The sequence below is a fragment of the Sceloporus undulatus genome, chromosome 6 (assembly GCF_019175285.1).
Source record: "Sceloporus undulatus isolate JIND9_A2432 ecotype Alabama chromosome 6, SceUnd_v1.1, whole genome shotgun sequence".
NCBI classification, from domain to species: domain Eukaryota; kingdom Metazoa; phylum Chordata; class Lepidosauria; order Squamata; family Phrynosomatidae; genus Sceloporus; species Sceloporus undulatus.
In genome coordinates, this window is record NC_056527.1 from 44,320,138 (window position 1) to 44,345,504 (window position 25,367).

General features: G+C 39.5%; 1 protein-coding gene and 1 pseudogene across 1 annotated transcript in view; one reads left to right on the forward strand and one right to left on the reverse strand.

The window, feature by feature from the left end:
* PLEKHA8 (pleckstrin homology domain containing A8) overlaps nucleotides 1-21,760 on the forward strand; it is a 28,858-nt gene extending 7,098 nt beyond the window's left edge. Inside the window, exons 3-14 of the mRNA XM_042471769.1 lie at nucleotides 485-640; nucleotides 1,180-1,271; nucleotides 3,164-3,322; nucleotides 5,833-5,873; nucleotides 7,886-8,001; nucleotides 9,907-10,066; nucleotides 11,074-11,159; nucleotides 12,836-12,894; nucleotides 14,464-14,594; nucleotides 16,365-16,435; nucleotides 16,696-16,757; nucleotides 18,420-21,760. Of these exons, the coding sequence (XP_042327703.1) occupies nucleotides 485-640; nucleotides 1,180-1,271; nucleotides 3,164-3,322; nucleotides 5,833-5,873; nucleotides 7,886-8,001; nucleotides 9,907-10,066; nucleotides 11,074-11,159; nucleotides 12,836-12,894; nucleotides 14,464-14,594; nucleotides 16,365-16,435; nucleotides 16,696-16,757; nucleotides 18,420-18,617 (1,331 nt within the window). The 3' untranslated portion in view covers nucleotides 18,618-21,760. The remainder of the gene's footprint in view (nucleotides 1-484; nucleotides 641-1,179; nucleotides 1,272-3,163; nucleotides 3,323-5,832; nucleotides 5,874-7,885; nucleotides 8,002-9,906; nucleotides 10,067-11,073; nucleotides 11,160-12,835; nucleotides 12,895-14,463; nucleotides 14,595-16,364; nucleotides 16,436-16,695; nucleotides 16,758-18,419) is intronic.
* Nucleotides 6,107-6,768, reverse strand: LOC121932788 (annotated as a pseudogene).
* Nucleotides 21,761-25,367: the final 3,607 nt, after the last annotated feature.

Below are 25,367 nucleotides of genomic sequence, written 5' to 3' on the forward strand. Positions count from 1 at the left end.
ACATTACTTCGCAATCTTTGATCTTCCAGAAGTTTTGTACTTAACTCCCAGAAGTCACAGCATGGTCAGTGGTGAAGCTGGGGATTGAAGTGCCAAACATTTGGAAGACTGAACTTTGAGAATTATTTGTTTAAGACATCATAAATATCTGAATGCAGCCAGTGAGCTTGTTTGAATGTAAGATATCTTCTTTTATTAAGCTGAGATGTTAATGAACTCCTTTGCATGCTAATTTTGGTGTGCCAACCTTCTGGGGTTGAATACGAAAGCATGGTCCTGGGTTTTTGGGGAATTTTTCCCACTCTTGGGGCCATACTTTTATTTTGGTTTTTGTTTCATCTTGCTGTATGGCCAGCATGACTACCACAAATATGTTTCCATACTTAATGGTTTTGGGTATCACAAAAAAGTTTGGATTTAGCCTAGTTATATTTGATTCCATAGGTTTTCAACCAAGTGTTCAGACTAACCCTGTTGATCTCAGTTCACCCTACAGATAACACACGAATGAATTTGATTATCCCTGGAGAACAGTACTTCTATCTGAAATCCAAAAATGCAGCTGATAGACAAAAGTGGTTGGTTGCATTAGGAACTGCGAAGGCCTGCCTGACGGATATCCGGACCCTGAAAGAAAAAGGCAAGCAGTCTCATGTGGGAGCTGTTTCTACATTTTACTTGTCAGTTTCTTGAAAAATAGCATTTTTAATTTTGTATTTCCAATTTCTCTCATTTATGGAAACTGAATAGCAAACACTGCAGAAACTTCCATGGACATTTTGATCCTTTCTAATAGCAACACAGTTTTTCTGTGTTGATTTAGCCATGACATATTATGGTGCGCATATGAAAAATAAAAGTGATGGACTTTATCCATTCATTAGTTAACTATTAAAAGGATAAAACAATGAACATTTATTTACAGCATACAGTAAAGCTAGTTTTTAAACCAGAAGCAAATGTTAACATGCATTATGACTTAGGACTAATAAATCAAATTAAAACAGATTTCATGCTTTCCATTTCATATTCGTCTTCCAGAATGCTATAGAATAAATAAACATCACAAGTAAACAGCCAACATTTAACTTTAAGAGTTTGACATAGATTGAATTATAATAAAATGTTATAATGGATCATTTTGACCAGTTGCATCTAACCTTTTTTGTTTTAATTTAGAATTTACAGAAAACACAGATGCCTTGAAAACAAAAATGACAGAACTTAGGTTATATTGTGACCTCCTTATTCAGCAAGTGGATAAAACCAAGGTAACTGCATTGCCTAATGTACCACAGGCTGAGGTCATGTGGCATAAGAAAACAAAATGTCAAAAGTGCTACAGCTGATGTGCTTATGTAGAACTTTCAGCAAGGACATCAGTGGCAGTAATCCCATGAGAATGGTTTATGAGTAAAGGTGTTTTGCAGTATCATTAACAATGTGCAATCTGCAGTCCTGTGCTGAGTGTCAGGCTTTTCTTTTAAAAAACAAAGTCTGAGGAAAGTTACAGTTTGAATGTGAAAATCTGATAAGGGTTTAGCTGTATAGAAGGAACAAAATGTGGGTATTGCACCTCCAAATGAGAACAAAATTATCTTCCAGTCCCCAAATTTCTAGCATTGCAGATATTGAGACACTGAAAATGGTTCACACATATAATGCATATATTTGCAGTGTTCTTAATCCCTTGGTAACTTGCCTGCCCATTTGCTTTGGAGGCAAATGCTCAACTGCCATTTTTAAGTTACCACAATGCTAGAAATTTGAAGGCAGAAGTAAAATTTCATTGGGGGGAGATCAGAATTCCTGTTTGAGGGCAATACCTTGAACACCCCTGAAAAATCTGGCTTTAAAGGAGATATCTGAGCCTTCAGAAGCAGGTTGTTCATGCATTATTAGAAAGACTCAATACTGTTCTGTCTGTACAGTGCTAGGATGGGTGGAGTTGCAACCATAAGATCTCAGTGAAAGTAAAAAAAACAAGAATTGCTGAATTGTGAAAAACTGGCATGTCTGGGCCTATACACATTCTCTGGTGATAGATTCCCAGCTGCTTTCTATATCACTGTGGATATGATGTGTCTTAACTTACTATCAACATTTTAATTCCATGCTATTGTATTGAAATATGTAGTTGTTTGCTGTGTCTTTGTGCTAAAGGAATAAAAACTGAGAATGAATAGCTGTAGAGTACCTCCACCAGTTGCATTTCAGAGGAGCAACACTTCTTTCTGTGATAAAGTAGGTCATGGATAGGGCTGAAAGCCATTCAAACATTCTGCGTTATTGTTTTACTTTTTAATGACACATTGAACCTTGTTATAATATCAGAAGTTGACTTTGTCCTTTTACTCAGTTAAATGCAAAATTTTCAATCCACTTGTTAGTCCAGACTTAACTGATAGAATCAATTGCCCTCCACATTCACTGAGGTTTGGAACACAGAACCCCCGTGAAATTGGAAAATGAAAAGCCCACTGGGGATTTTATCTGAGAGAATCTGTAAGTCTCCCAGCACAACTCTGTGATCAACATCTGCTGAAAACTGGCCATAGGATCATGCTGGAGAATCTAGAAATGCCTAGAGAAGTATTTTCTCTGGGAATCTCTTGGTCCTCTAGCATGACTCTATGATCAGTTTCCAGCAGAGTCACACTGGAGGACCTAGAGTTTCCTAGAGAGAGTGTATCAATCTTGAATAAACAGATCTGGGAATAATCAAATGCACGGAAGTCAAAGCCACAAATTGGGGGGGGGGGGACTGTAGCCTGTTGTGAAATTTGAAGCATAATGCATAGATTTCCCTTTGGTACGGCTTTTGGGCAGATATACAGTTCTATTTATTTTTCCATTGGTTTTGCTTTTAATAATTCGGTAAATTAGGAATTTGAGAGACCTTGCTCTCAAGGTTATCTGTTGTGAGTCTTCTTGGTAGATTATTAGTAGGGCCTTTTCTGTGTTGATGCCATAATTCTGGATTTTACTTTCAGTCAAATTCTGCCATGCTCCCTCTTTGTGCCTCTTTGCCAGACATTGGTCAACTTGTATGTCTCTGGTGGAATAATCAAATCTTGATATTAAACTGTTAGACGTGATAACAGGTTTGAAAGCCTAGCGGCTTAGTAATGCTGGGAAATTAAATATTTTTCCAATTTTGCAGAATGGAGTTGATGTGGGAACACTGTTGAAAACCACTTGTACTACATTCCTGACGACCCTTGAAGAATGTATGCAAATTGCAAATGCAGCCTTCTCTTCTGAATTGCTTTATGAGACATCATCTGAATCTGCACATTCAGCTCTCCAGAAACTAAACAAGGTAAACAAAAGCAACTGACATTACAGTGCGCCCGCGTCATATGCAAAGGCTTCCCAGAAGGGAGCCACACACCGGACGAAAACAATGGCACGTGCTCACATGGTGTGTGCTCTGCGCCACTGCTGCAAGAGGGGCTGGAACGGATCCCCCACGTAAGGGAAGGGACAACTGTATAAACATTCTTCTCATGGGTTGACCAGCTAGTTTGTAAGGAGATATGTTTCAGAATATATCATTAACTGGCAGGTGAAGGTGTCAGATTACTTGTCGTAGTTGCATACAATGTTGGAAACTTCACTTTTTAAAAGAAGGGGGCATAAAATGGACTTCTGGGATTGGCGCGGAGGCGCGAGGAGTGTCTTCAGCGCTCCAGGGAAAACACTCACTTCTCGCTGCAGAGCTGTGTTCTAAACGGGCTCTGATGTACAACTCCGTGGGACCCCAAAGCAGCTTTAACTTCCCCAGAGATAGGGGTTTTGATGGGGAGCCCAGAGAGGCTCTGGAAGGCTGGGAGCCCCTAGGAATTGGGGAAGAAGGTTGGGGGGAAGCCCAGCTAAGGAGTCAGCTCAGGCTGACTCCTGAGTTCAAAACCCAGCAGCGCAGTAGCAGCCTTTCAGGCACCCAACGCCAGCACCAATCCTTAAAATATCAACTGCAGGCTGTAAAGCCACTAAAGCAACTGTTATGAAATTTATTGGTCCCTAAAATTACTGGGATGAAGAAAGGGGGAAAAGAACCCTACGAACTATAAACCTCCCAAGACAACAGCGCACTAGCAGGTAGGAGAGTCTTTATTCCCATTTTCCTGTTTGAATCTGAAGCTTAAACTTTGCATTGTTGATTTGTTGCTTTGAAACCGCTCTCCTTCGGACTGTGTTAATAATATTGTGGGGAGAGAAAGAATTGTGAAAGGAGAAGACAGACTCTATCCAATATCTTTAAGTGTTTAAGTTCTCAGAAGAAACGCTCCTTGGGGAGAAATCCATGTAAAGATTTTGTTTTATTTTGCTAATTAACCTTTGCTCTTGTACTCTTGGATCCTTAATCGACGAACTTTGGATACTTTAGATACAAATCTTGATTTAATTTGAATCAACAAAACTAATAAACAAAGGTCCTTATACTACAAAGAAAGAAAGTAATTAAAGTTCTAAAGCTACAAGGATACAAAGTTTCAAGGTTTAATGGCTACAGCTGCCTGAAGCCACATGTGAAATGTCCTCTAGAAGAGCTAATTGCATAAGAAAGCCCCAGAGAGGTGTGAACAGTTGCTTAAGAGGCAACACAGTTTTGACAGACAGTTATTTGCTGTTAAGATATATTAGACAGTGATTTCTTTTCCTCTCAGTCTTTCCCAGGTGTTTGGGAATGTTGTTTGCCCATGGTTGTGTGCTAGTATGAATTGATGAAAGTGAAGAGCCCATACGTTTTTAGCTCAGTGTAAGTAGACAGCAGTATAGTTAGGCTGGATCCCTTTGTACAACTGGTTGTGCAACAAGCCCCACAAACTTGACCCCAACTATTGCATAATGGCCAATTAACTCCCCACTCAGTCAGAAGCGTGTGAGAGAACTTGCAAAATAATGGGCTGCAGCAGGGACTGGGCTTGTGCAGACTCTGAGAAAATGTAACTATTTATGTAATTATGTTTTATGGTAGTGTAGCGATCTAGTAAGACCTTGGCTTAATGGTGTAGTGAATGGGGTACTTTTCATTGATATAAATCTAGTTTCTCCTAATAGGCCTTTTGAATGCATTGGAATTCATCAGTCCTCAGTTTATGTAGGAGACCTTCACATCTTTAGGGCCTGATTTGGGAGAAGCTGGTATAGACTATAGAAAATTTCATTGTATCTTTGGCCTGTTACAGACTGCCAAAATAAAGCTGCTTCGGGTCTCTTTGGAGGTATGCTATTTAAATGATGCATGGGTCCTAAGAGTCTGGAGGTCGCACCAAAGCCACACTCCATTCCTAAGCACCAGAGTGCATCTTTTGGTGCAGCTTCCGGATACTTAGGATGCATGCATCATTTTAACAGCATACCTCCAAAGAGACCCGAAGCAGCTTTATTTTGGCAGTCTGTAACAGGCCTTTCTTAGCAAAAGAAATACAGTACTTTATTACAGGTATTGGTGCCACCTGTAACAAATCAACCTTGTTAGTCTCCAATAGAGGAGACTATTAAATCTGTCATTATTTACCTATGTATTGACTTAGCTTTCAGCCATTAATTCAATAGCTTTACTGTAGTAGGGATTAACCAATTTGATTTGATCCACTATTTTCCAGTGAGTATGAATTTTACTTCTGCTTACTTCAGGTAACCTAAACTGATTTTTAAATGGCCTACTGCTATAAACTACTGACTCAGCATTGCCAGTGCTTCCAAGAGTACTAAAATGTTAATATAAAAGGTTGTGTTTCTTCCGTATTCTTTCTCAGATAAGCTGCTAAGCTGTAACATGTATTTTCAACCAATGAAATAGTTTTATTTTTATTTTTTCCACAGCTCAAACTTCCCAGCTTATTTAGCCGCAGCGTAGCAGAAAGGTACAGCATACTTTTCCATCTGATCAGTACCGTGGTTTCTCAGAAGCTGACTTATCCATGGTGGGCCTAGTCCTGTTCCTCTCCTGGAAAGGAACAGGAAGGGAGCACACAAGGGATATCTTTTCAACATCTGGGGCTCTTCCCTCCTAAACAAATTTCCGGGTTGTTAGAGCTGTTTGACTGTGAAATGGATTGCTTTGCCAAGTGAAATAAGAGGCAGGGCTCCTGTCATTTTAATGGTGGTGCAGAAGAGAAAAGTCCAAAAGAAGATTTCAAGTGTCTGTGTAAATTGATCTCGTATGATGCGCCAATAATAATTTATTCCAAGGATCCAAAAAATTAAATCTTCCTGATAAGACTGCATTAAAGTATGCAATTGCCAGTTTTAGCTCTAAATCTTTTGGTCCACTATTTTTAGCAAAGGTAAAAATAAGCTGATAAAAATCTTTTAAACTTCATTGGATCCTTTAATTCTTGATCTGTTCATGTCAAAAGAGCCTTTAGTTTGTTGTAGTGGTATCAAACTCTAATTCTGTCATGCCATCTACAAATTCCTTAGTACTGAATTCTCACTGAGTAATGGCTCTGAATTTTCATGCTAATGAAAATCCTTCAGCGTTTAGTTTTAAATCATAACAAAAATGTTGATTTCTATCAGTACCAATTTCACTCTTATCTTGTCTCTGTACTTGTTATATAATTCTACTTTCTTCCTGTCGCTTGAAATTTTCATGGATACTTGGCAGTACACATCTAGGTTCTGCAAGTCTTGTCTGCTGCCACTTCTATTTTCCCCTCATTTTGCATCAAGCAATATAGCAGTCCTTTCACCAGCGTGAGTGACTGCCATGAATTGTCAGGCATTGTCCTTCTGAGGTGATTTAAGCTTATGCATTTTTTAGCATTACTTTCATCCGGCTTCACTATTCAGTGCCAGCACCAATGCCCCAACCACCATTACTAATAGGACGTCCTCCTGCAAATGCTTGTATTGGGTCACCTTTGCTCCCTCCATACAAAACTATTAAAGGAACAGGAACCTGTCTTTTATTTTACCTAGTAAACCTAATTAGAGGTTGTTAAACAAAGGGTCAATGCCCATCTCTCAGGAGAGCTTTAGTTGTGTTTTACTGCATGGCAGGTTGTTGGACTACTAAGAGGCAACAGCAGATGAGTGATTCTGTGATTTCTCAAATTCATCCCAAGATTCTTCATCGAGAATATAATTGGGCTACAGTCCTATTCCAAAAAAATTGAGTTTATGACAGTATATGTTATACATAAACTGATATTATATGCCAATGCCACTGTGGCATTTTAAAGCGAGCACACTTATTTGATCTAGGAGTCACATTTTTAATAAAAAGTGTGAGTGTTTGTATAGTATCTATACTATGGAGCAGGATTGGGCAATTGTGTGGCCTTCCAGATGTTGTTGGAGGCCCATCAATCCCAGCCAGCCAATGGAGAATAATGATGGCAGTACTAGTTTATCAGTATTAGGGAGCTACAAGTTTCCCAGCTCGACTATAAAGACGTTTGAAGGGTCACACAGGTATTTAAGAAGATGGAACAATTCTGTTGCTCCCTATTTCCACACATCATTATAATGGAGTAAAACCAAAAGTGTCTGTATGGAGAACTTTTAAAAGCCTTAAATCCCACTGATAGACTATTTGGTACAGAGGGCAGTGTTGGAACTCACTAAAGGTACCCCCTTTCAAAGTCCCAGTTGTATGGGATTTTTTTTCCTTTTCGAAAAAGCTCCCAGACACTGTGCCCCTTCTGCTAGATCAGAAACAGAAGACCATCTGTGCATTTTCCAATCCTGTTAGTGATCAGTGTGCAGAAACCTAGTTTCGCATGCATAATGCTCTTAGCTAGTAATAATGTACTAGCTTCCATTCTAAAGAGTGGAAAAATGAAGTATATACAACAACATTATATAAGTAAAGTGTTTCCCTTACTGAACAGTAGGGCTTCTTTTCTTTTTTTTCTTTTTTTCTTCCCAGGCAGATGGAAATTGAAAACTGTGAAAATGGCTCTATATATGCAAACACCAATCTTCCTGAGCAAACCCCTGTACCCCTAAAAACTGATGAGATGGACTCTGAAAAAAATATTACAGGTAACTAAGTGAATGATTTGGAATGATCCAAAACTAAAAGGAAGACAATGCTGGAGTTTGCTTACGCTAGTGTTCGTTGCTTTTTTTTTCTTTCTATTTTTTACTGATGTGACCTATGTCAGATGGAGATGATGAACTGTATAAATTATTATTGTATCTTAATTTAACGTATTACTATAATACATATAGTTTGAAGCCCTATTGCATGCTCTTGACAAAAGATTAAAGGGGAGAAGTTACACTTGCAGAGTAAGGTGGCAGAATCCATTCTCAAGTCTATTATTGTAAGTGCATTTTTATCCCACTGTATTCCTCAAAGTGGTCATACTTATATATATGATTCAGTGTACAATATGCCCACGCCAACTGCAGACTTGCCATCCACAGATCTGAGCTTCTGCTGACAGCAACCCCAGCTTTTTGAATGGGTGCACGTGCATGCAGCTGCACATGTGCATGTGAGTGTGTGTGCACACCCATAGAAAAGAACGGGACTTAAGGTCCCGCGTTTTTTGCTATGGGGGGGGGGTGGTCTCTGGAATGGATCTTCCCATGGATAGCAAGGGAGGCTATAAATTCTTTCTTTGTCTTCATAAGATAAAGTTTTTTCACTTTTACTTGTAAACAAGAAACAGGTCCAAGGCTGAGCAGTGAACTGAACCAGTTTGTGCATTCTGTTTAAAGCTGTATGTTCTGACTCAGGGATTCGGAGCTGCTGGCCACTGGGCTAATCCCGTCTTGCAGAGATTTTCAATCTGGCCTGCAGCCTTTCCTTTGTCTGCCCCACTCTTCTCTCATCAGCACACTTTTCTGGTACCCAGGCAATCCTTTCCTTTGCCCACCTCCTTCAGTGCCTCACTAGAGTTTCCTATCCAGGCCATCCATCTGCTACTGTAGTGAATAGATAATATGTTAGGCTGAATCTACACTAGCTAAATCATGCAACCTTATCTTGATCCCATTCTTGCTGGAATACACAAGATATTCCTCTGCTTCTGATGTGAAAACACTTCTTTTTGATATGCCTGATGGCGTTAAGGCAATTTAAAAAACCAAGTTGACTCCACTGTTTGGGGGGAAATTGTTTTTTAAAGGCTGTGGTTTGATTCTTGAATTGGAGTCACGTGCAATCAGTGCATGGGAAAGCCAGGTTTGTGGGTGATCACCTAGGTCAGGTTGTCATCTAGGTCACTTGTTCATTCCTGCCACAAAAGGATAGCTTTTTTATTTGTACTAGCATCCAGAAAAGGCTGTGTTACCTTTTACCTCCCCTTCCCCCCCCCTTTTTTTTTTTTTTTAATTTGGTGTTTGTATGCACAGGTCAGTATTTCACTCCTGCCTTCTTTAGGGGCATCACTATATAGAAAGATCTGGTTTAAAAGTAGTATGTGTGGCAGTAAAGGGATCAAACTGGGGCACAGTGAAGCTGGGATAAGCCATACACAGTCAACCTTAGAGACAGAGAGGCAACTCAAAGGTCCAACCTTGGAGGGTGGTAGTTAGAGGGGAACAGTATCATTTGGAAGGGTCCATAGGTGCTGTGCTCTGTGGTTGAGCCACTGAGTTCTTGTGCACATCTGCACACTCAGTTTTTTGCCAAGGTCCTATCATTGCAGACTAAAGGCACCTAATGAGGAGCCAAGCTCTGAGGTGGGGAATGAGGAAAAGGGGGGGCTGAAAGATTGAGAGAGTGGGAAAAAAGAGAAAAGATGGGATAAGAATGGAATGAGTGTGTGGATGTGAATAGATGAATGAAAAGATGAGTATGACGGTGGCAGATTAAAAGTCCACCTGAAATAGAGGACATTTCAGAATCAAGTCTATTGCACACTTAAAAAAACATACAAAATAAGAAGCATGTCATCCAGTTTAGTATTTTATGATTTCTCATCCTTTAATTCCAAGATGGTAGCAAAAAAGATGAAAAAGACAAGATGCTGCCAAAACAGAGCAATCAAAGCAACAAACCTTTGGAACCTGTAGCAGATTCCACAGACAAATCAGCACCACTGGAAGAGGCAACAAACACAGATTTAATGACATTCTTCAGTGCTATGAGCATTAGGTAAAGTTCTTTCTTGATGGTCCATATCTTAATGCTTCTCTATGTGAGTAGGTGGTTTGGGGCCTCAGGACTGTCTGCATGCATATGATGTTGTGTGAAATGGCTCCAAGATTATTGCTTAATGTGATCCATTTCCTAAAGAATTGCCAAGGGTGAAAGGAGGTCAATGTTTGTACTGGTATAAGCATATAAATAATTACTTTTGTTTGGCCAGAGGAGAAAAATGTAATATAATAATGTATAAAGTTAATAAAAGAGAAAATTAAATGTTTGAAATTTTAAATTGTTTGAACTATTTTCATTGTAAGCCACCTAGAGGTCTTATGATATAGAAAGGAATATAAATATTTTAATAAAATAGGCAGGACAGAGGTATGGAATTAGGCTGTTGTATGTGCATGAAATGGGTTTTGTGCTCATCATGTCCCTCCCCCCACCCAATGCTTGATCCTTTTAAATTTCTGTCTCTGATATCACAAAAGTTAGCTGACCCTTTTCTATAAAGCATATATAACAAAAGCCCTCGTAGCATTCATGATAGAATTATACTGAGCATGTAAGGAAGGCAAACATGCTAGCCACTCCCCTCTGTCATTTTCCTTATGTAGAGAGCAACATGTGTGGAGTATCTCCAGAAATATAATAATAAGTCTCCCCAGACGTTTGGAGAGTCTTCACAGGAAGAGGAGGCTCTCCCTTTCAGTGTATTGTTCTCTATGCTTGCAGTGATGGACAAGGTGCCGGTAGCAGGTTTTGTCTTCTCATATGCCTTCAGTTTATCCCTTTATGAATACCTGAATAGGACTGAAATCCTTGAGCTATCTGTAATTTCATATTTCCCTTTTTGAGGAAGATCAGTAGTGTAGCTAACTTTGAAACAGGTTTCAAGCAATTAAAATTAATAATGAATTAAATTAATTAAACTTATTAATCATTAGTGGAAGTATACTCTCCATTTCTTCTTCCTGAGAAAATCTTAATCAATCTGCATGCTTCCTTCTCCAAAGATTTAGTGATATTGAGCTTTTTGATGATGGAGGAATACCCACAGAAGAATTTCTGCAATCTTGTTATGAAATAGTTCCGGTCCTTGGTATGTGTGCTTATTTGCTTTCCTGCTGACATTGGTATATAAGGGAATTCCCTGTATGGGGAAATTTACTTTGATTTTCAAGCCTTGTTATGTAAATAGTTTTATGTGTTTGGGAATTCTTAGTCCCAAAAAGACAGGGCTTGGGTTTATACATAAAGGCTAGCCAGCTTGCAATTTGTTGAATTCTGTCCTGTTGTGTCTGAACCCATTCCTTCAAATAAAGCTACAAACCACAATTAGAAACCATTAGTTACTTCTGGCTTGTTTAAACTATACTTTTTTGTTACATATAAACCCCAAACCATGGCTTCTCTCTAGTTTCTATAGCTACCCACCCTGAAACAGAAATGGATAAAAAGGGTGGCAGGAAAAAAGTGAGAAATAGGGGAGACAGGATGGGGTCTGGTTAATTGTCTGCAGGATAATACAACAAACTATAGGGAATATAATGTTCGAACACAGCCAGTGTGTTAAAACAGAAGCTGAATTTTTCAAATCATTCGGCTGGCCACTGCTTCACTTAAAATAGGCCTCAGATTTGCTGTCTCCCTGTTCTTCATCAATTTGCCAGACTACTGCATAGCTTAACTGCTCAAACGCCTTCCTAAACCATGCCCCTTTTTCATATATTTTTTATTCTAATAAAAACATGGGTATTTTATGCTCCAAAAAAATTGACATGCATGTCAAATTATTATTGGAAAAACATTTCCATGTTCCAGATTTACGAACATGGTTTACTGTTTTCCCAAAACTGTAGCAACTATAGAGTACACGACCTACAGAATATAGAAACTGCGATGGCATATAGACTGAGAGTTACATAGGAATATGGTCTCGGAGTGGGAACAGCTAAAGCATGATAACTCTGAACTTACCTGGGTAAATGCTCTAAGATGTCTCCAGACAAACATATTCATAGCAAATTCTCAGAGCTTGAGGAAGTTGTTTGTTTGTTTTGGATTACTGATCTCATAATCCCCTATATAGACTGGGTGCTGGCCAGGCTCACTGGCAATTTCTGGGAGTTGTTGTCTTCATTTCCACATTTTAGATACATTTCCTTTGGTGTTAGTATAATAAGCTAATGAGATGTCTCTGTGCAAGACTTATGAATGTTTTGTAAAGGTATTTAGCCAACACAGACATATTCCTTTATGATCAATGTGTCTGATGGCTTTTCTATAAGCTGCTTCTTTCCTTCAAGATTTTGTGGTTACTTTCAGCTCAAGTAACTAAAAATTTAATTCAGTAACTAGTCATTGGGTTTCCCATAAAATGATGTCTAAAACAATCTGAACAAGAACTCCTATTTGGTTTGAGACATTACAGGAAGCCAGGGATGGGGATTATGTGTTTCATGAAGGAAGTAAATATTTTTTATCCTCAACACATCTCCTACCTTACCTTCTTTTCATGCCTTTGGATGCTTATTACATGTGGTTGTGAAGAATGACAGTCAGTGACTTGAGCACCGCCATTTTCTGTGCACCCATACCGTCACTGATAGCTTTGAAAAGCAGAATAAGACCACAAGCCTGGTGCTTTCCAGCAAAATCGAAAGTGCTCAGTACTTTCTGCCCCATTGTCTTGTATTAAGATGTTTGAAACTAGTGACTAAATCAAACATTGCAGCATGAATAGCCTTGTGGGGGAAAATGTTTTCTTTCTTCTAGATAAACTTGGATCCACAGTCTTTGCTCCTGTTAAAATGGATTTTGAAGGAAACATCAAGGTAATAGTTTCATTTTAGTCATATTTAGAGCAGACCGATTCAGAGCAGTGGGGCTGAATCAATGGGACACTACACTATATAGGTCTTTGCCTACCTGGTTGTCAGTAGTCAGGTGTGAATAATGAATGCAACATATTGAACATGCCAGATGAGAAACATGTAAGTGGCCAGGCTGTGGACAGGAGCCTCCTTTTGAGTTATCCACCGAAAGCAGAGCATGGAAAACAGGTCACCATGGCTGTGCTGGTTGAATGATTCTGGGAGTTGTATTCAAAACAGTAATATTTCTAGATCTATGTGTGTTGGTAATTCAGCCATTCAGGGCTGGGAGGAAAGTTGACGAGATCTACCACTCAAAAGTTATACTGTTCTTTCATTCTAAACATATGTCTTTTGCCACTGGTTCTGACTGGTGGTTCTAGAGGGGAAATACTCAAAAAAGATCCACCAATCCTGAAGTCTGCCCATCCCTAGCTAGAATTGAAAGATATAACTGTGTTAGTCTGGAGAATCAGTATATAGAGAGATCTTGTAGCACCTTTGAGACTAACTGGGGAAAAAAGTTGGCAGCATGAGCTTTCATACACTACAGTCTACTTCCTCAGATGCATCTAAATGTTCATCTCAAAGGTGCTTCAGGATCTCACTGCATCCTTACCTAGTTCACCCTTAAAACAGATTACTGGTATAGCATTTCATATTGTGAGAGTCAAGATATTTCATGTAGTCTGGAAAAATAAGTTTTCCAAGATCCAATTTAGAGCTTAAGATTTCTTGTTCAAGAAGTGCACAGAACCAGTGCTGCATTTCTTGAAATCAGGATTGGTTAATATCACTTGCAGCCCTTGGTTCTTTATACTGATGGCTCAGGAGTTGTGGTCTGACACTGGCGAGAACTGCCCATGGTCCAAGCAGAGGTGCCCCCACAAAAGAGGCACAAGTTATCCAAACCTCTTTGCAAGGGGAAGGAAAGCATGTTCACCATTTATCCAAAATAGCACCTTTCAATAATAATTCTAAAAATAGTCCAACACATACAGTATTGTAAAATGTTAATGGGTCCACATAATGCCTTGTATGAAATGCAACAGTAGTTAAAGTTACAGACCTGTAGCCTTATTCATTGGAATATCTTGTTATTTAAGACTTATTCAAAAGAAACCAAAGAGAGGAAACAGTCTTCACATCTTTTGAGAAGTAATAGTACATGCTTGAAGTCTCCACTGAAAACGCCTTGTCTCCCATGTTTGTGAGAATGGTGGATCTAGCTGCAGCCATACAAAGTCTTCATTAGCCAAATGTAGATCTCAGGAAGGTCCATATAACCTGTGAATAGTCTTCTGATTAGCATGGTCCCAAGCTGTTTAGAATTTTAAAGGTACTGCCCAGTATTTTGAAGTGGGCTTGGAAACAACAGGCTTTTTGAAGGGGCAAGAAATCAAGCATTTGAATTAGCTGTCTTCAAAGCTAATCATCCCTATCAAAAAAAGCATTGCAGTAGTCTTATCTGAATATAGCTAGGGCATGTACATATTCAAACTGTGTGATCCTGTTCTGTGCCCCTTCTAGAAAATAAATCAGAAATACATAACCAGCAAAGATGACTTCAATACCCTTCAAAAAATTATCCTACATGAAGTAAGCACTGGAGATGCACAAATTCGACACTCTGCCACAGAGGCCCTCCTTTGGCTTAAAAGGTAAGCTAGTTTTGGGAGCATGGGTCGGATAGAAATTAGTACGTGATTGTATCAGTTAACTGATTCGTTTTGTCTAAAACCAATAAACCAGTGTCATCTTCCAGTAATTTCAGGCTACTCTGTTCTCTCTCAGTTTACTTAAAATCATCACAGCCACTGGTGGGAAAATGAACTTTCCCAGCAGCACTATATTGTTATGGACTATTCCTGCTGAAGCACAAATTATTTTCAGATGGCTTGTTCTAAAATGGATAATTACAATCTATTAGCTTTACAAAAAAAACATACATAATGTGCAGACAGACAAACACGCTGACTTCTTTTCAGGGACATGATTATGGGGACTCATATAATAGTATGTATTTCAAAATTTCCCACTGCAAACATATTATCAGTGCCACTAAATGTTTCTCATGGTCTATCTCTGGCTCCTTTCCCTTGGTCTTGGAAGTAAGTTCCTCTGTCTTAGTGAATTGAATAAGATCAGTGTTTTGAAATATTTGTGACAATAGATAACACATTAGTACTATTAATTTCAAAAGTCATAATTTATAAATCTAAAAATTCATAATTTTGTTACAGTTTGGGAAGATTACTCATTTCTAATTTTTCTAACTCATTGTTTTTATTATTTATTTGTGAGTGGATTTAAATAGTAGAAATCTTCCCCAGATGATTTTAATTGAATAATATTTTAGGAACAACCAATATTTGATGCTTGTTCCAAAAACCATTAAGCAGTAGCCTTAATGTTAAAATGCGAAAAAGGCGTTGGGCGTTTGGCTATGATTATCACAAAAAAGAACATGTTAGAGTTATCTTTGTTAATTGTAAAGTATGACTTCCAAATTCTGGATATAAAGCCTCGCAGGGCAGGGACTGGGGATGCCAGGTCCTCCACCTCCCTGCCTTGCGAGCCTTGGAAATCAAGCCTTGAAGGCAGGAACTGAGGATGCTGGGTCCTCCACCTCCCTGCCTTACGAGACTTGGAAATCAAGCCTCACAAGGCAGAGACTGGGGATGTGGGGGCACACGGCAGGGAGGTGGGGGAGCACTCACTGGGTGTCACCCCTCCTTTGGAGGTGTCACCCAGTGCGGTCCGCACCCTCCTAGTTATTTATTCTATTGCCGAAGCCACCAGCAAAAGGAGTGGTAAAAAAACTGATCCTGCTGGCTGCCTGTTTGGCACTGCTTATTAAAATTATGTCTAAAGTGTGCCTATTTATATCTGGGTTGGGTACTCCTAACATGAGTTCTGAGGGGATTCAAGGGACTGAGAACCACAGACTTAGAAAATGGTTCTACCTGGTGCCCATGGCCTTTCTAGGAGACAGGGATGTTATTTGGGTAGGTTACAGATGAAGGCATGGCTTTACTAACAATACTTATATAAGGATTCCTTGTAAGTGGATCAGAAGCAACATTACTTGCAGCTTTTCTTTGTAATATTACCTGTAGCCTGACACAAATTCTTACAACCTCTTGTGACCACAACCCACTGTGCTACTTGTCACGTTTTAAAAATAGGATTGCTTCACAAATAATTTTGCATGACCATAGGGTTGGAAATGGTCTCAGAAGTCATCAATTCCAGCTGAATATGGCTACATGCCTAATGCAGAATATAGAATTAGAAAGAACCTGAAAGGTGATGTTTTAATTGAATGTTGTGCTGACAGTGCTCCCCCCTCCAAAAAAATGTGTTTTAATGTAACAATTAAAAGTGATAGTTATCTAATAGGTACTTTAATACTGGCTTATTCCAAATAGGGGTTTAAAATTTTTGAAGGAGTTTTTGACCGAGCTAAAGAATGGAGAAAAGAACATTCAGACAGCACTGAGTAAGTACAGAATATTTTCTGGGAAAGTACAGAATACAACACTCAAACTGGTGGAGGAGGGAGATGGAATGGTGTCTTCTCATTTCCAGACAAGAAGGGAGCTTATAAAGAGGACCATGCTTAGAATTGAAATATATCTGCATGGTGTGAGAAAAAAAAAGTGTTGATATTTATTGTTCTCTGAAGCCTAAAGGGCTTTAAATGTATTGGTGTGATTTGCAGCAGGACACAAAATGTTTCTTTCTTCTATCTGCTTGCAGATAATGCTTATGGCAGAACATTACGACAATACCACGGCTGGGTTGTCCGAGGCGTTTTTGCGGTGAGTCAGGCAAAACTTCTTTAGACACAAAATGTGATGGAGTGGGGTTAGACAGACCACTCTTTCCAAAACCCAGAAGGGAGATGTGGTGTAGGGGTTAGGGGCTAGTGGCTTTCTTGTCGGGGTGTGTTGATTCTACTCTGCTGACTTTAGAGGAGCAATCCAAAACCTATAGGGGAATAGCATTCAGCAAACTGGATAGTGCCTACTCTCTTTTCCCATTGGGAATTAACTACACCAGCTCCAGGCAAAATGGGAGCAAAGGGCATATCCAAGGCCACCTTCAACCCCACCTCACTTTTACCACACATCCTTTTCAGGGTCTAGCCCAGTGGTGGGCAATTGTGTGGGGCCAGGAGTCAGTTCCCTCTTAATTTTATATTTTTATTTATTTAGGTTCACAAACCTTTTGACTCACGGAGCCCTTTTAAGAATCAGTTTCTCTGGCAAAGCCCTTAAGAGGCCTACCCTACATCTTACAAGCTAATGGTGTTTAGGAGTAGTGTTACTTTTTGTTTCTTATTCTTTAATTCAACATTTATTTACTTCATTTTATTGCAGCAGGTGAAGGGCACATGGAGCCCTAAGGGTTCCTCTCAAAGTGGTGACAGGAAATGATATCCTGTCACTTCCTGTCACCATTTTGAGAGGGACTGCAGAGGAAACAGAAGTATTTGGAGGTAGTGCATAGTTCTGGGTGTAGATGTATTTTCATGTGTTTGGGAGGATTTCTGTGGGGGAAAATATTGCCTGAAAAAATCACATCAAAATGTTTTTTAAAGTGTGAAGAGGTTGGGGCACTTGGGAGGAGTGATGGGGGCTTCTAACAGCTACAGTCTCCTGCAAAGGATTCTGCAAGCATTCTAGAAACCTTTGATGAACAACACACAGAGGTTTTTGTGGGTTTTTCGGGCTGTGTGGCCATGTTCTAGAAGAGTTTCTTCCTGACGTTGGCCTCTGTGGCTGGCTTCAGAGCACTGGAAAGGATTTGGGTATGTATTTACTGTGTGACCCTGGGAAGGCAGGAGTGATTTGCATGTGTATTGTTTTGTTGCTAATGGCAGGCCTCAGGGTGGGAGGGTCTGCAAAAGAGTATTAGTGTCTGCTTGATAGTGCTCATTGTCTGCTGGGAGATTTCTCATTTGCATTTGTTGAGTCTTTATCTTGCTATTTTTCAGACACACACAGAGTGACACAGAAAGCCATAGACATTTCAGGGATTGTTTTGAAAAATTATTTGCTTCCTTGCCTCCCCCAACATTTGCACATTTCAATTTGGTAGCTCCTTTTGCTTAATATGATAAGTGTTGCCCCACTGCAGACTACATTTTCTGCAGAAGTCACAAATTTAGTATTGATGTTTATGTGTATATCATAGTCAGCTATCTGGGTAAAGGTGATGTATATCTATGAAACTGTTGAATACTGGTAACTGAGTGGTGATTAATGGGCTGGTTGATGTTATCCACCTTCTCTCCTTGCAAAGTAATTCTCTTCCTATGTGAACAAACATTTTATAACTTCTTACATTCCTAACACTTTTTTAGTTTTCAGTTATGCAAAACTAAAATGTTGTTTATTTTTCGTTTGTCTTATGTGGTGTACAAGATTCATTAGTAGAAATTCCAGAGTACATATTGACCTTGTTTATTCTCGTTGCAGCTAGCACTAAAAGCATCCCCCACCTATGAAGGCTTTGCATCGGCACTATCAGTTCAAGACTGTCGATATCAGGAAGATGCTTTTTATAATAGCATGCAGAGGGACCTTGACATCTACCTACCTGCCATGGAAAAACAGCTCAACATCTTGGATGCACTGTATGAAGAACATGGGTTGGAATCCAACGAAGTGGTGTGATTGCTAGCCAAAACAGTGCCTCACAAATTCAGGGATTGTGTCTGTTAACATAGCTTTTTCCTAGAAGTCCATTTCTGTTTCTTTGTGTGTTTTTTCCTGTACTTGACAAGGGACAAAGAGCTTCCTCTTTTTACATTTTTAAATGCTTGTTTGTGTTTAACCGAGAAGGTGCTATATATTCTGGCAAGATTGTGTCTTCCTTTATGGCACGTATTTTTTAACCAGATTTGGTGATATTTACTGTGTGGCAGGCAATCTGTAGTAGTGGGTCCAACAGCTGAACAGCCACAAAGTTCAGTACCATTGTACTAAATTGCTCAGAGCCTACAGTTCCCAGGATCCTCCAGTCTGGATAGCCACTGGCCATGTTGCCTTAGGATTCTGGGAGTTTTTGACCAGAATTGAGATAAGGACAGCCGCATGCATAAATGTCTCTTACACATACGGATGGGCCTTTATTGGTGCCCTTTCTCTCTGCACAGATCCCAAAGGTTCCTTCCCATCTTAGTGCAAAATCCAAAGCTACCTTGCACAGCCATTCCATTGTGCATCTGGAGGGGTATCCGGACCTTCTCTGATTTTGCCAGCTGTTCTTGAAGGATGAAATGAGTGTGGAAGGGAGCTTTGGGGCTTTAAGGTAAGTCGGGAGGGTGGTACTGGCTCAAAGAAGCTCAGATCTGCATGTGGATATTTATGGTACTCTGAAGGGCCATTGAATTAAGGCCATAATACAAAAAGTAGTCTGACCTTGCCATGTGCTTGTTCTGTGTTGGTCAAATAATTACCGATTCAGATCAACAAGTGGAGAACAGTGGTGTCACTGGGCAGGTCTGGGGGATACATACTGTGCCAGGTGACACCCCACAGAAGGGAGGACATCTTGCTGAGATGGATAGGTGAGCATGCCCCTTGTATCTTTGCCGCAGCCCTGAGTCTCTCCCTGCGAAGGGAGCTTGGGTGGTAGCAAAGCCATGAAAAGCAAACAGTGGGGTAAGCAGGCCACTGCTCCCTCCCTCAGTACCCCCTCAAACACGCTAGGTGTCATCAAACCTGGTGACACCACTGGTGCAGGATTCAGTTTTGCAACTCAAAATTTAGGCCCTGTTTGAAAGCCCTGTGTCTCATGCAAGCTAGTGCTCATTCAAGTCTTTCTTGAATCAGAACCAGAATCTATGAATTAGTATCACAACTATCCCCAGTCTCCCATTATATCCATCTACATCAGGGCAGCTTCAATTTGCAGTAGCTAAAGATCTGTCCCATTCTCTGTCTCAGATTTGCCCTGATCCATTGATTACCCATTTGTAATGTATATAGGTTGGCGAGAAAACAGAGACACAATTTACCATATGATACGTAGAAACATAGGCACTAGGAGAACATGCCTGTTTGTCCCAGCATGCTGCAATGAAGTTTTTCCCAAACTCTCTCAAGTTAATTTGATTTGGAATCAATAGGATAATTTACAAGTTGGAAGGCTCCAGGACTGCAGCCTTAAAAGTAGGAGTGGATATTGGACAATAATTCTCCCTATGCTATTGACTGTGCTGCTTGGAACTGATGGGAATTGGTTTTGTTCTTGGAGACCAGTGGTTCCCTAACTTTGATCCTCCTAGTTTTTTGAACTTCAACTCCCAGAAGCCTAGCCAATTTGACCAATATTCAGGAATTCTGAGAACTGAAGTCCAAAACATCAGGAGGACCAAAGTTTGAGAACCACTGTTGTAGAACTTGTGTGAAACTAAAGCAGTTCCTGTCTTTATAGGATCTATGCCAGTATCAACTCGATTACAAAAGACTGAATTGGGAACAAAATCTGAGCTGGAGGACAGTGATTTAAAGTAGCTGGATTAAATTTAAGTAGTCTGTTTTCTTCCTACAGTTCAACAGTATACCTCAGGTATTTAGAGGTTAGGGTGAACAGATCTCTGTAAAATTATACAGTAAAATTCAGCTCTGCATGAAAGATAAGTAATCAGTACATGAAATATACACAGATTTTACTAGTGTTATTATTAACCTTTTTTTTAAACTTTGAGGGACAAGTGAATTCAGAATTTGACTTTTGTCATAGTACAGAGTTATGAGGAGGGAAATATATCTGAAGGTCTTCACACCAATATATTGACATTGCCAAAAAAGGGATAAATTACTTTGCTGTCACCTTTCTTTCTCCCTTGCCAAAAAGTTACCATTGTACCCTCTCTCTCTCCCTTCAAGTGGTTCTTCTGTCTGTTTGTCCTTTATCCTACTGCATCACACTCTTCCTTTACATGAGATGAATATTTTGCTTTCTGTAAATAGATAGGAGTTGTATGTTGCAAAAAGAGAAATACAGAGGCTTAGGAAGATATTATTTTATATAGGAGAAAGTTGGGAGCCATAAAAAAAACTTGCTGGATAACCACATGCAGTGGAGATAACTGTGTCCATGTGGGTCACAGGTGGGCAATTGTGTTCTTAGAAATGCTTTTGGTCCTCAGCTCCCATCAGCCCTAGACAGCATAATCACTGGTGATGGATCATGGGGGCCAGAATTCTAACACAGCAAGAGGGTTACTCACTCTTAATGTATGTTACTATCCACACACCAGGAGCGTTCAGGAAAGCACATACATAACTGTCACAGAAATATGCCAATCCACTCAGTCATCCAGTTTATGCAGCCATGTTATTTGAATCTGTCGCGAGGCCTAATTACATGCTGTTTTAAATTCTTAAGAGAAAGCAACATTTTAAAAAATACAAGTCAAGTGCAGAGAGGTGAATTTTAAAATTATTATTCATTCCAAGGTGATGTGTTTTCTTCCAAGAAAGTGACAGGAGTGAAATATTGCATCTTTTTTCCCTGCACTGTAATCTTGATCAGGATTTGACCATATCAGCTTTATTTAAACACAAATACTCTGATGATCTCATATAAGTTAGGCCCTTTGTGTCAGCTGAAAAATGGAATGTGAAGGAGAGAGAATGCAATTTACTATTTTTCCTGTTTCAGCCCAGGAGGACTGGAATTAATATCTTAATTTCTATCACTATCAAGAACAAATGTGGTTAGAAAATTGATTAAGTGCTGTCAAATGTCTAGATTCATGCAGAATACTTTCTCTCAAAATTGTTTTATAAAGCCATATTATACTGTACTTGAAGCATATCTATGGCTCTCTTTAGGGTGAAATATGGGCAACAATGGGGTTGATGTTTTACAGAGAACCTTAAAGAATTTCTAGAATTAAAAAGCTGAATTGGATATTTGAATGTGAACATTTGAGCTGTAAAGATCCTACATCATAGGCATAATTATCAATGCCTAATTATTTATTGTTCCCTGGCCCAACCATCCAAAGGTATTTAGCCAGGAACTGCACTGAGTGATGGAAGTGTGTTCTGCGGGCAATCGAAGTATAGGATGACATTTCAGCCCTCCCACCAGTGATCTCCGGTGGGACAAGTTGAGACAGTGGTCATGCTTATGATTGTCACACTGGAGATTGCTGGCTGGAAGGCACTGGAAATATGCTCCTGCTGCAATCCGATCACCAACAAAACAGACTTCTATCACTTCTTGCTGCTGCTGGCTGTTAAAGCACATTAGGGGTGCATTTGCAATTGTGTCAATCCAAGCAGTTACAAATGTGAAAGTCTGGCTTACGTATTCATAACTGCTCAGCATGATGCCAGCTGATAACTTTAACTAGGCAAGGTACTGTCAGTGATATATCTTTGTTGTCAGCTACCAAAGTGAATGAGACTACACCAAACATAGTCTTATTTTACCAACTTGATGCAAGCATAATTGTTTGGAAACATGGGGAATTCTATGGTTTTTTATTATTTATTTCCATGTTTCAGGTTGTAGACATGCATGTAAATATGTTATTCATTGGAGAAATGTTCAGCCAATAGCCCTACCTCAATATTTTGTGAAGTGCATGTAGACTAAGCTTTGGCTCCCCTATCACAACCCTCAGGACTCACTAATTTGCAACAATAGCACCCCTATCACAACCATTTAGTGGCTGGTGAAGAACGGGGGTTGGAGAAGTGTTTGGCTGTGTTCCCAAAGCCAGATGCAGACTGATGACTATCTACTCAGATCCACTGGGGTCCTCCAAGTCAAGCATTTTCAAAACACATCTTTGGGATGACTCATGTAGTTCCAGTGCTAAACTTTGCTCCCTCCCTGTGTTAAGGTCACTTGCAGCTTTAACTGGTATGACTGATAATGCTCATGTGAGGTGGTTCAGGGGATTTTTAATTTTTTTTTTAAATTTCACATCCCATTCTCCAAGATGGAGGATCAACAGCCATTTCTAGACAAATGATTTGTCAAGTTGCATAGGTACATTAACAGCAATTGTTTTAGAGTGAGATCGGAAGGACTGGTGAAATCATTTCACCAATTGTAGGAGGTAGCCTTTGCTTTCTTCTGTGATGGGTCATCCCATTTCCTTCCCTCCACCTTCAAGCATGGTCAGTGGGAGAGAAGTATGATAGCTTTAGGGCTGGCATAGTTTAGGGCTTTTTTTGGGGGGGGGGGGGGTTGTCACCAGAACAAAGGCATTTAGAATCTATTCTTGGCCCCCTCTGCTTCCTGTGAGTGTACTGTCATCCTTGCGTCTCCCAAGTGCCACCTTGCAATGTGGCCTTTCTCCTTGCCACATTTGCCATGATATTTGCACCAGCTCCCTGAGTCAGATTTAGGATGCAAATGTGCCATGTTCTGTAGCTTTATTTACCCACCATTCCATTCTCTCTTAGCAGCTTAGTAAAAGTTGAATCAAAGTTGCTAGCCACCCCTCATGAGTCAAAGTAAGGATGCCATTTAGTGTTGTCTTCAGTCTTCAAATACTTGATCTGAAAATTGACCAAAATATATAACGGACATGTGCATTTACTATATTTTGTCCTATATGTCACTAATCTTCACCATTTCCTTATCACTTTGGTTTTCTTTTCTTTTTTCTCCCTTGAGCACATTCTCTTCATTTGTTGAATGCACAGATATTTGCTTTTTCTATGGACAGAGTTATCTATTAAGTGTAGGATTCTAACAACATTCTCAAATACATCTAATGAAAAGTAGTCTTCTTTTGTGATAGTGAATGTTGGCTTGCAATAGATTTCACACTTTGTTAAACAAAAGTATAAAGTGGTGCTAAGGCCCTGGCCTAGTGAGTATGAGACACGGCAATATGGAACCTATTATTTGTGGATTATTGGGAGAGGAACAATTTTCTGAAAATCATCTGGTTCTCTGACTCAGTGCTAGCACATGGAAAAGTTACTACAACTGCCAGAATCCCCAAAACAGCATGGCCACTGTTCAACCTCACTGAAGGATTCTGGGAGTCATTCTGTAATATTAAGAGGTAATGTCCAGGTTCTGTTGTGAGTATTCTATATCACAGTAAACTGAAATATTGCTGGTCAGATGAGCTATACCCTTTTACTGAACAAGGATGATTCATGTTTCATCTCGCAAACACTCACATGAAGAAAATGGAATTGTAAGTCTGGCTGTTGGCGATAACCTGGTACATCCCAAATATATGGGTTCCTTTTTAAAGGCTTGTAAAGAAACATTCTCAGGGATTTGAACAACGAGGCAAAGATCTAGTAGTTTTTAAAGTCTGTATTTAAAGTTCATGTAAATAGAATGTAGATATTATGAAGTGCATTTCTATTATAAACAGTGTCTGTTTATAACTGAAAATTCCCAAAGCAATCAGATATAGGCCTGACGTCCGCTGTTTGATCCCAACTAAAGTAGACCCATTGTGTCAGTGAGATTTATAGAAGTGTTGTTTTGTGTCTGACGTATGCCTTCAAATCATTTTCAGCTTATGGCGACCCTAAGGCGGGCCTATCATGGGGTTTTCATGCTAAGATTTGTTCAAAATAGATTTGGCATTGCCTTCCCCTGAGGCTGAGAGCATGTGACTTGCCCAAGAGGTTTCATGGCTGAACAGGAATTGAACCCTGATCTTCAGAGTCGTAGTTCAATGCTCAAACCACTATGCCACACTATTTTACCAATTAACAAATCAGTGGGTCTACTGTAGTGAACACCAATAGCATTCAGGCCACATTGTCCAGCATTCATAAATTCTATTGACATAATTGACTCGCAAAAGGTACAGCTTTGTATGGAACATATGACTGTAACATGTTTCATCTCCCAAACATGAACGAACTTGTTCTTTTACTAGCGGTCCCTCCAACCACCCCCTGCCAGAGGTGATATGCATTGATTTAATATTTTATAATTTAATTTAACATTTTATAACAATCCTTTGTTTTAACACAATTGCAAGCAGAAGTTGCATATCATAATATTTTAAAATGCCAAATGTTTACGACAGATACAGGAATTGATTGCTGTCAAATATAGTCACAGTCTTGATATTATAGCAGGAGTCTTAATTTAAACTAATAATTTATTTTACAATCGTAAAAGGCTTAGGAAAATTACACCTGAAATTCTGTTTATTATTTCTACTTTACTTACTAATTTAAAGATATTGCCTGGCTTATTTCTTCAGATACTGGACTTGAGTATAATCTAGGGCTGATGAAACTATAGAGGTTTTCCATTGACCACAGTAGCATGTGGAGTGCAATTTACCACTGTCATGATGATCATGATGGTGATGAAATAAGTAATAAAAGTACATTTGATTTTATTGTGCCTTTAAGTTGTTTCTGACTTACAGTGGCCCTAAGGCAAACCTATCTTAGGGTTTTCTT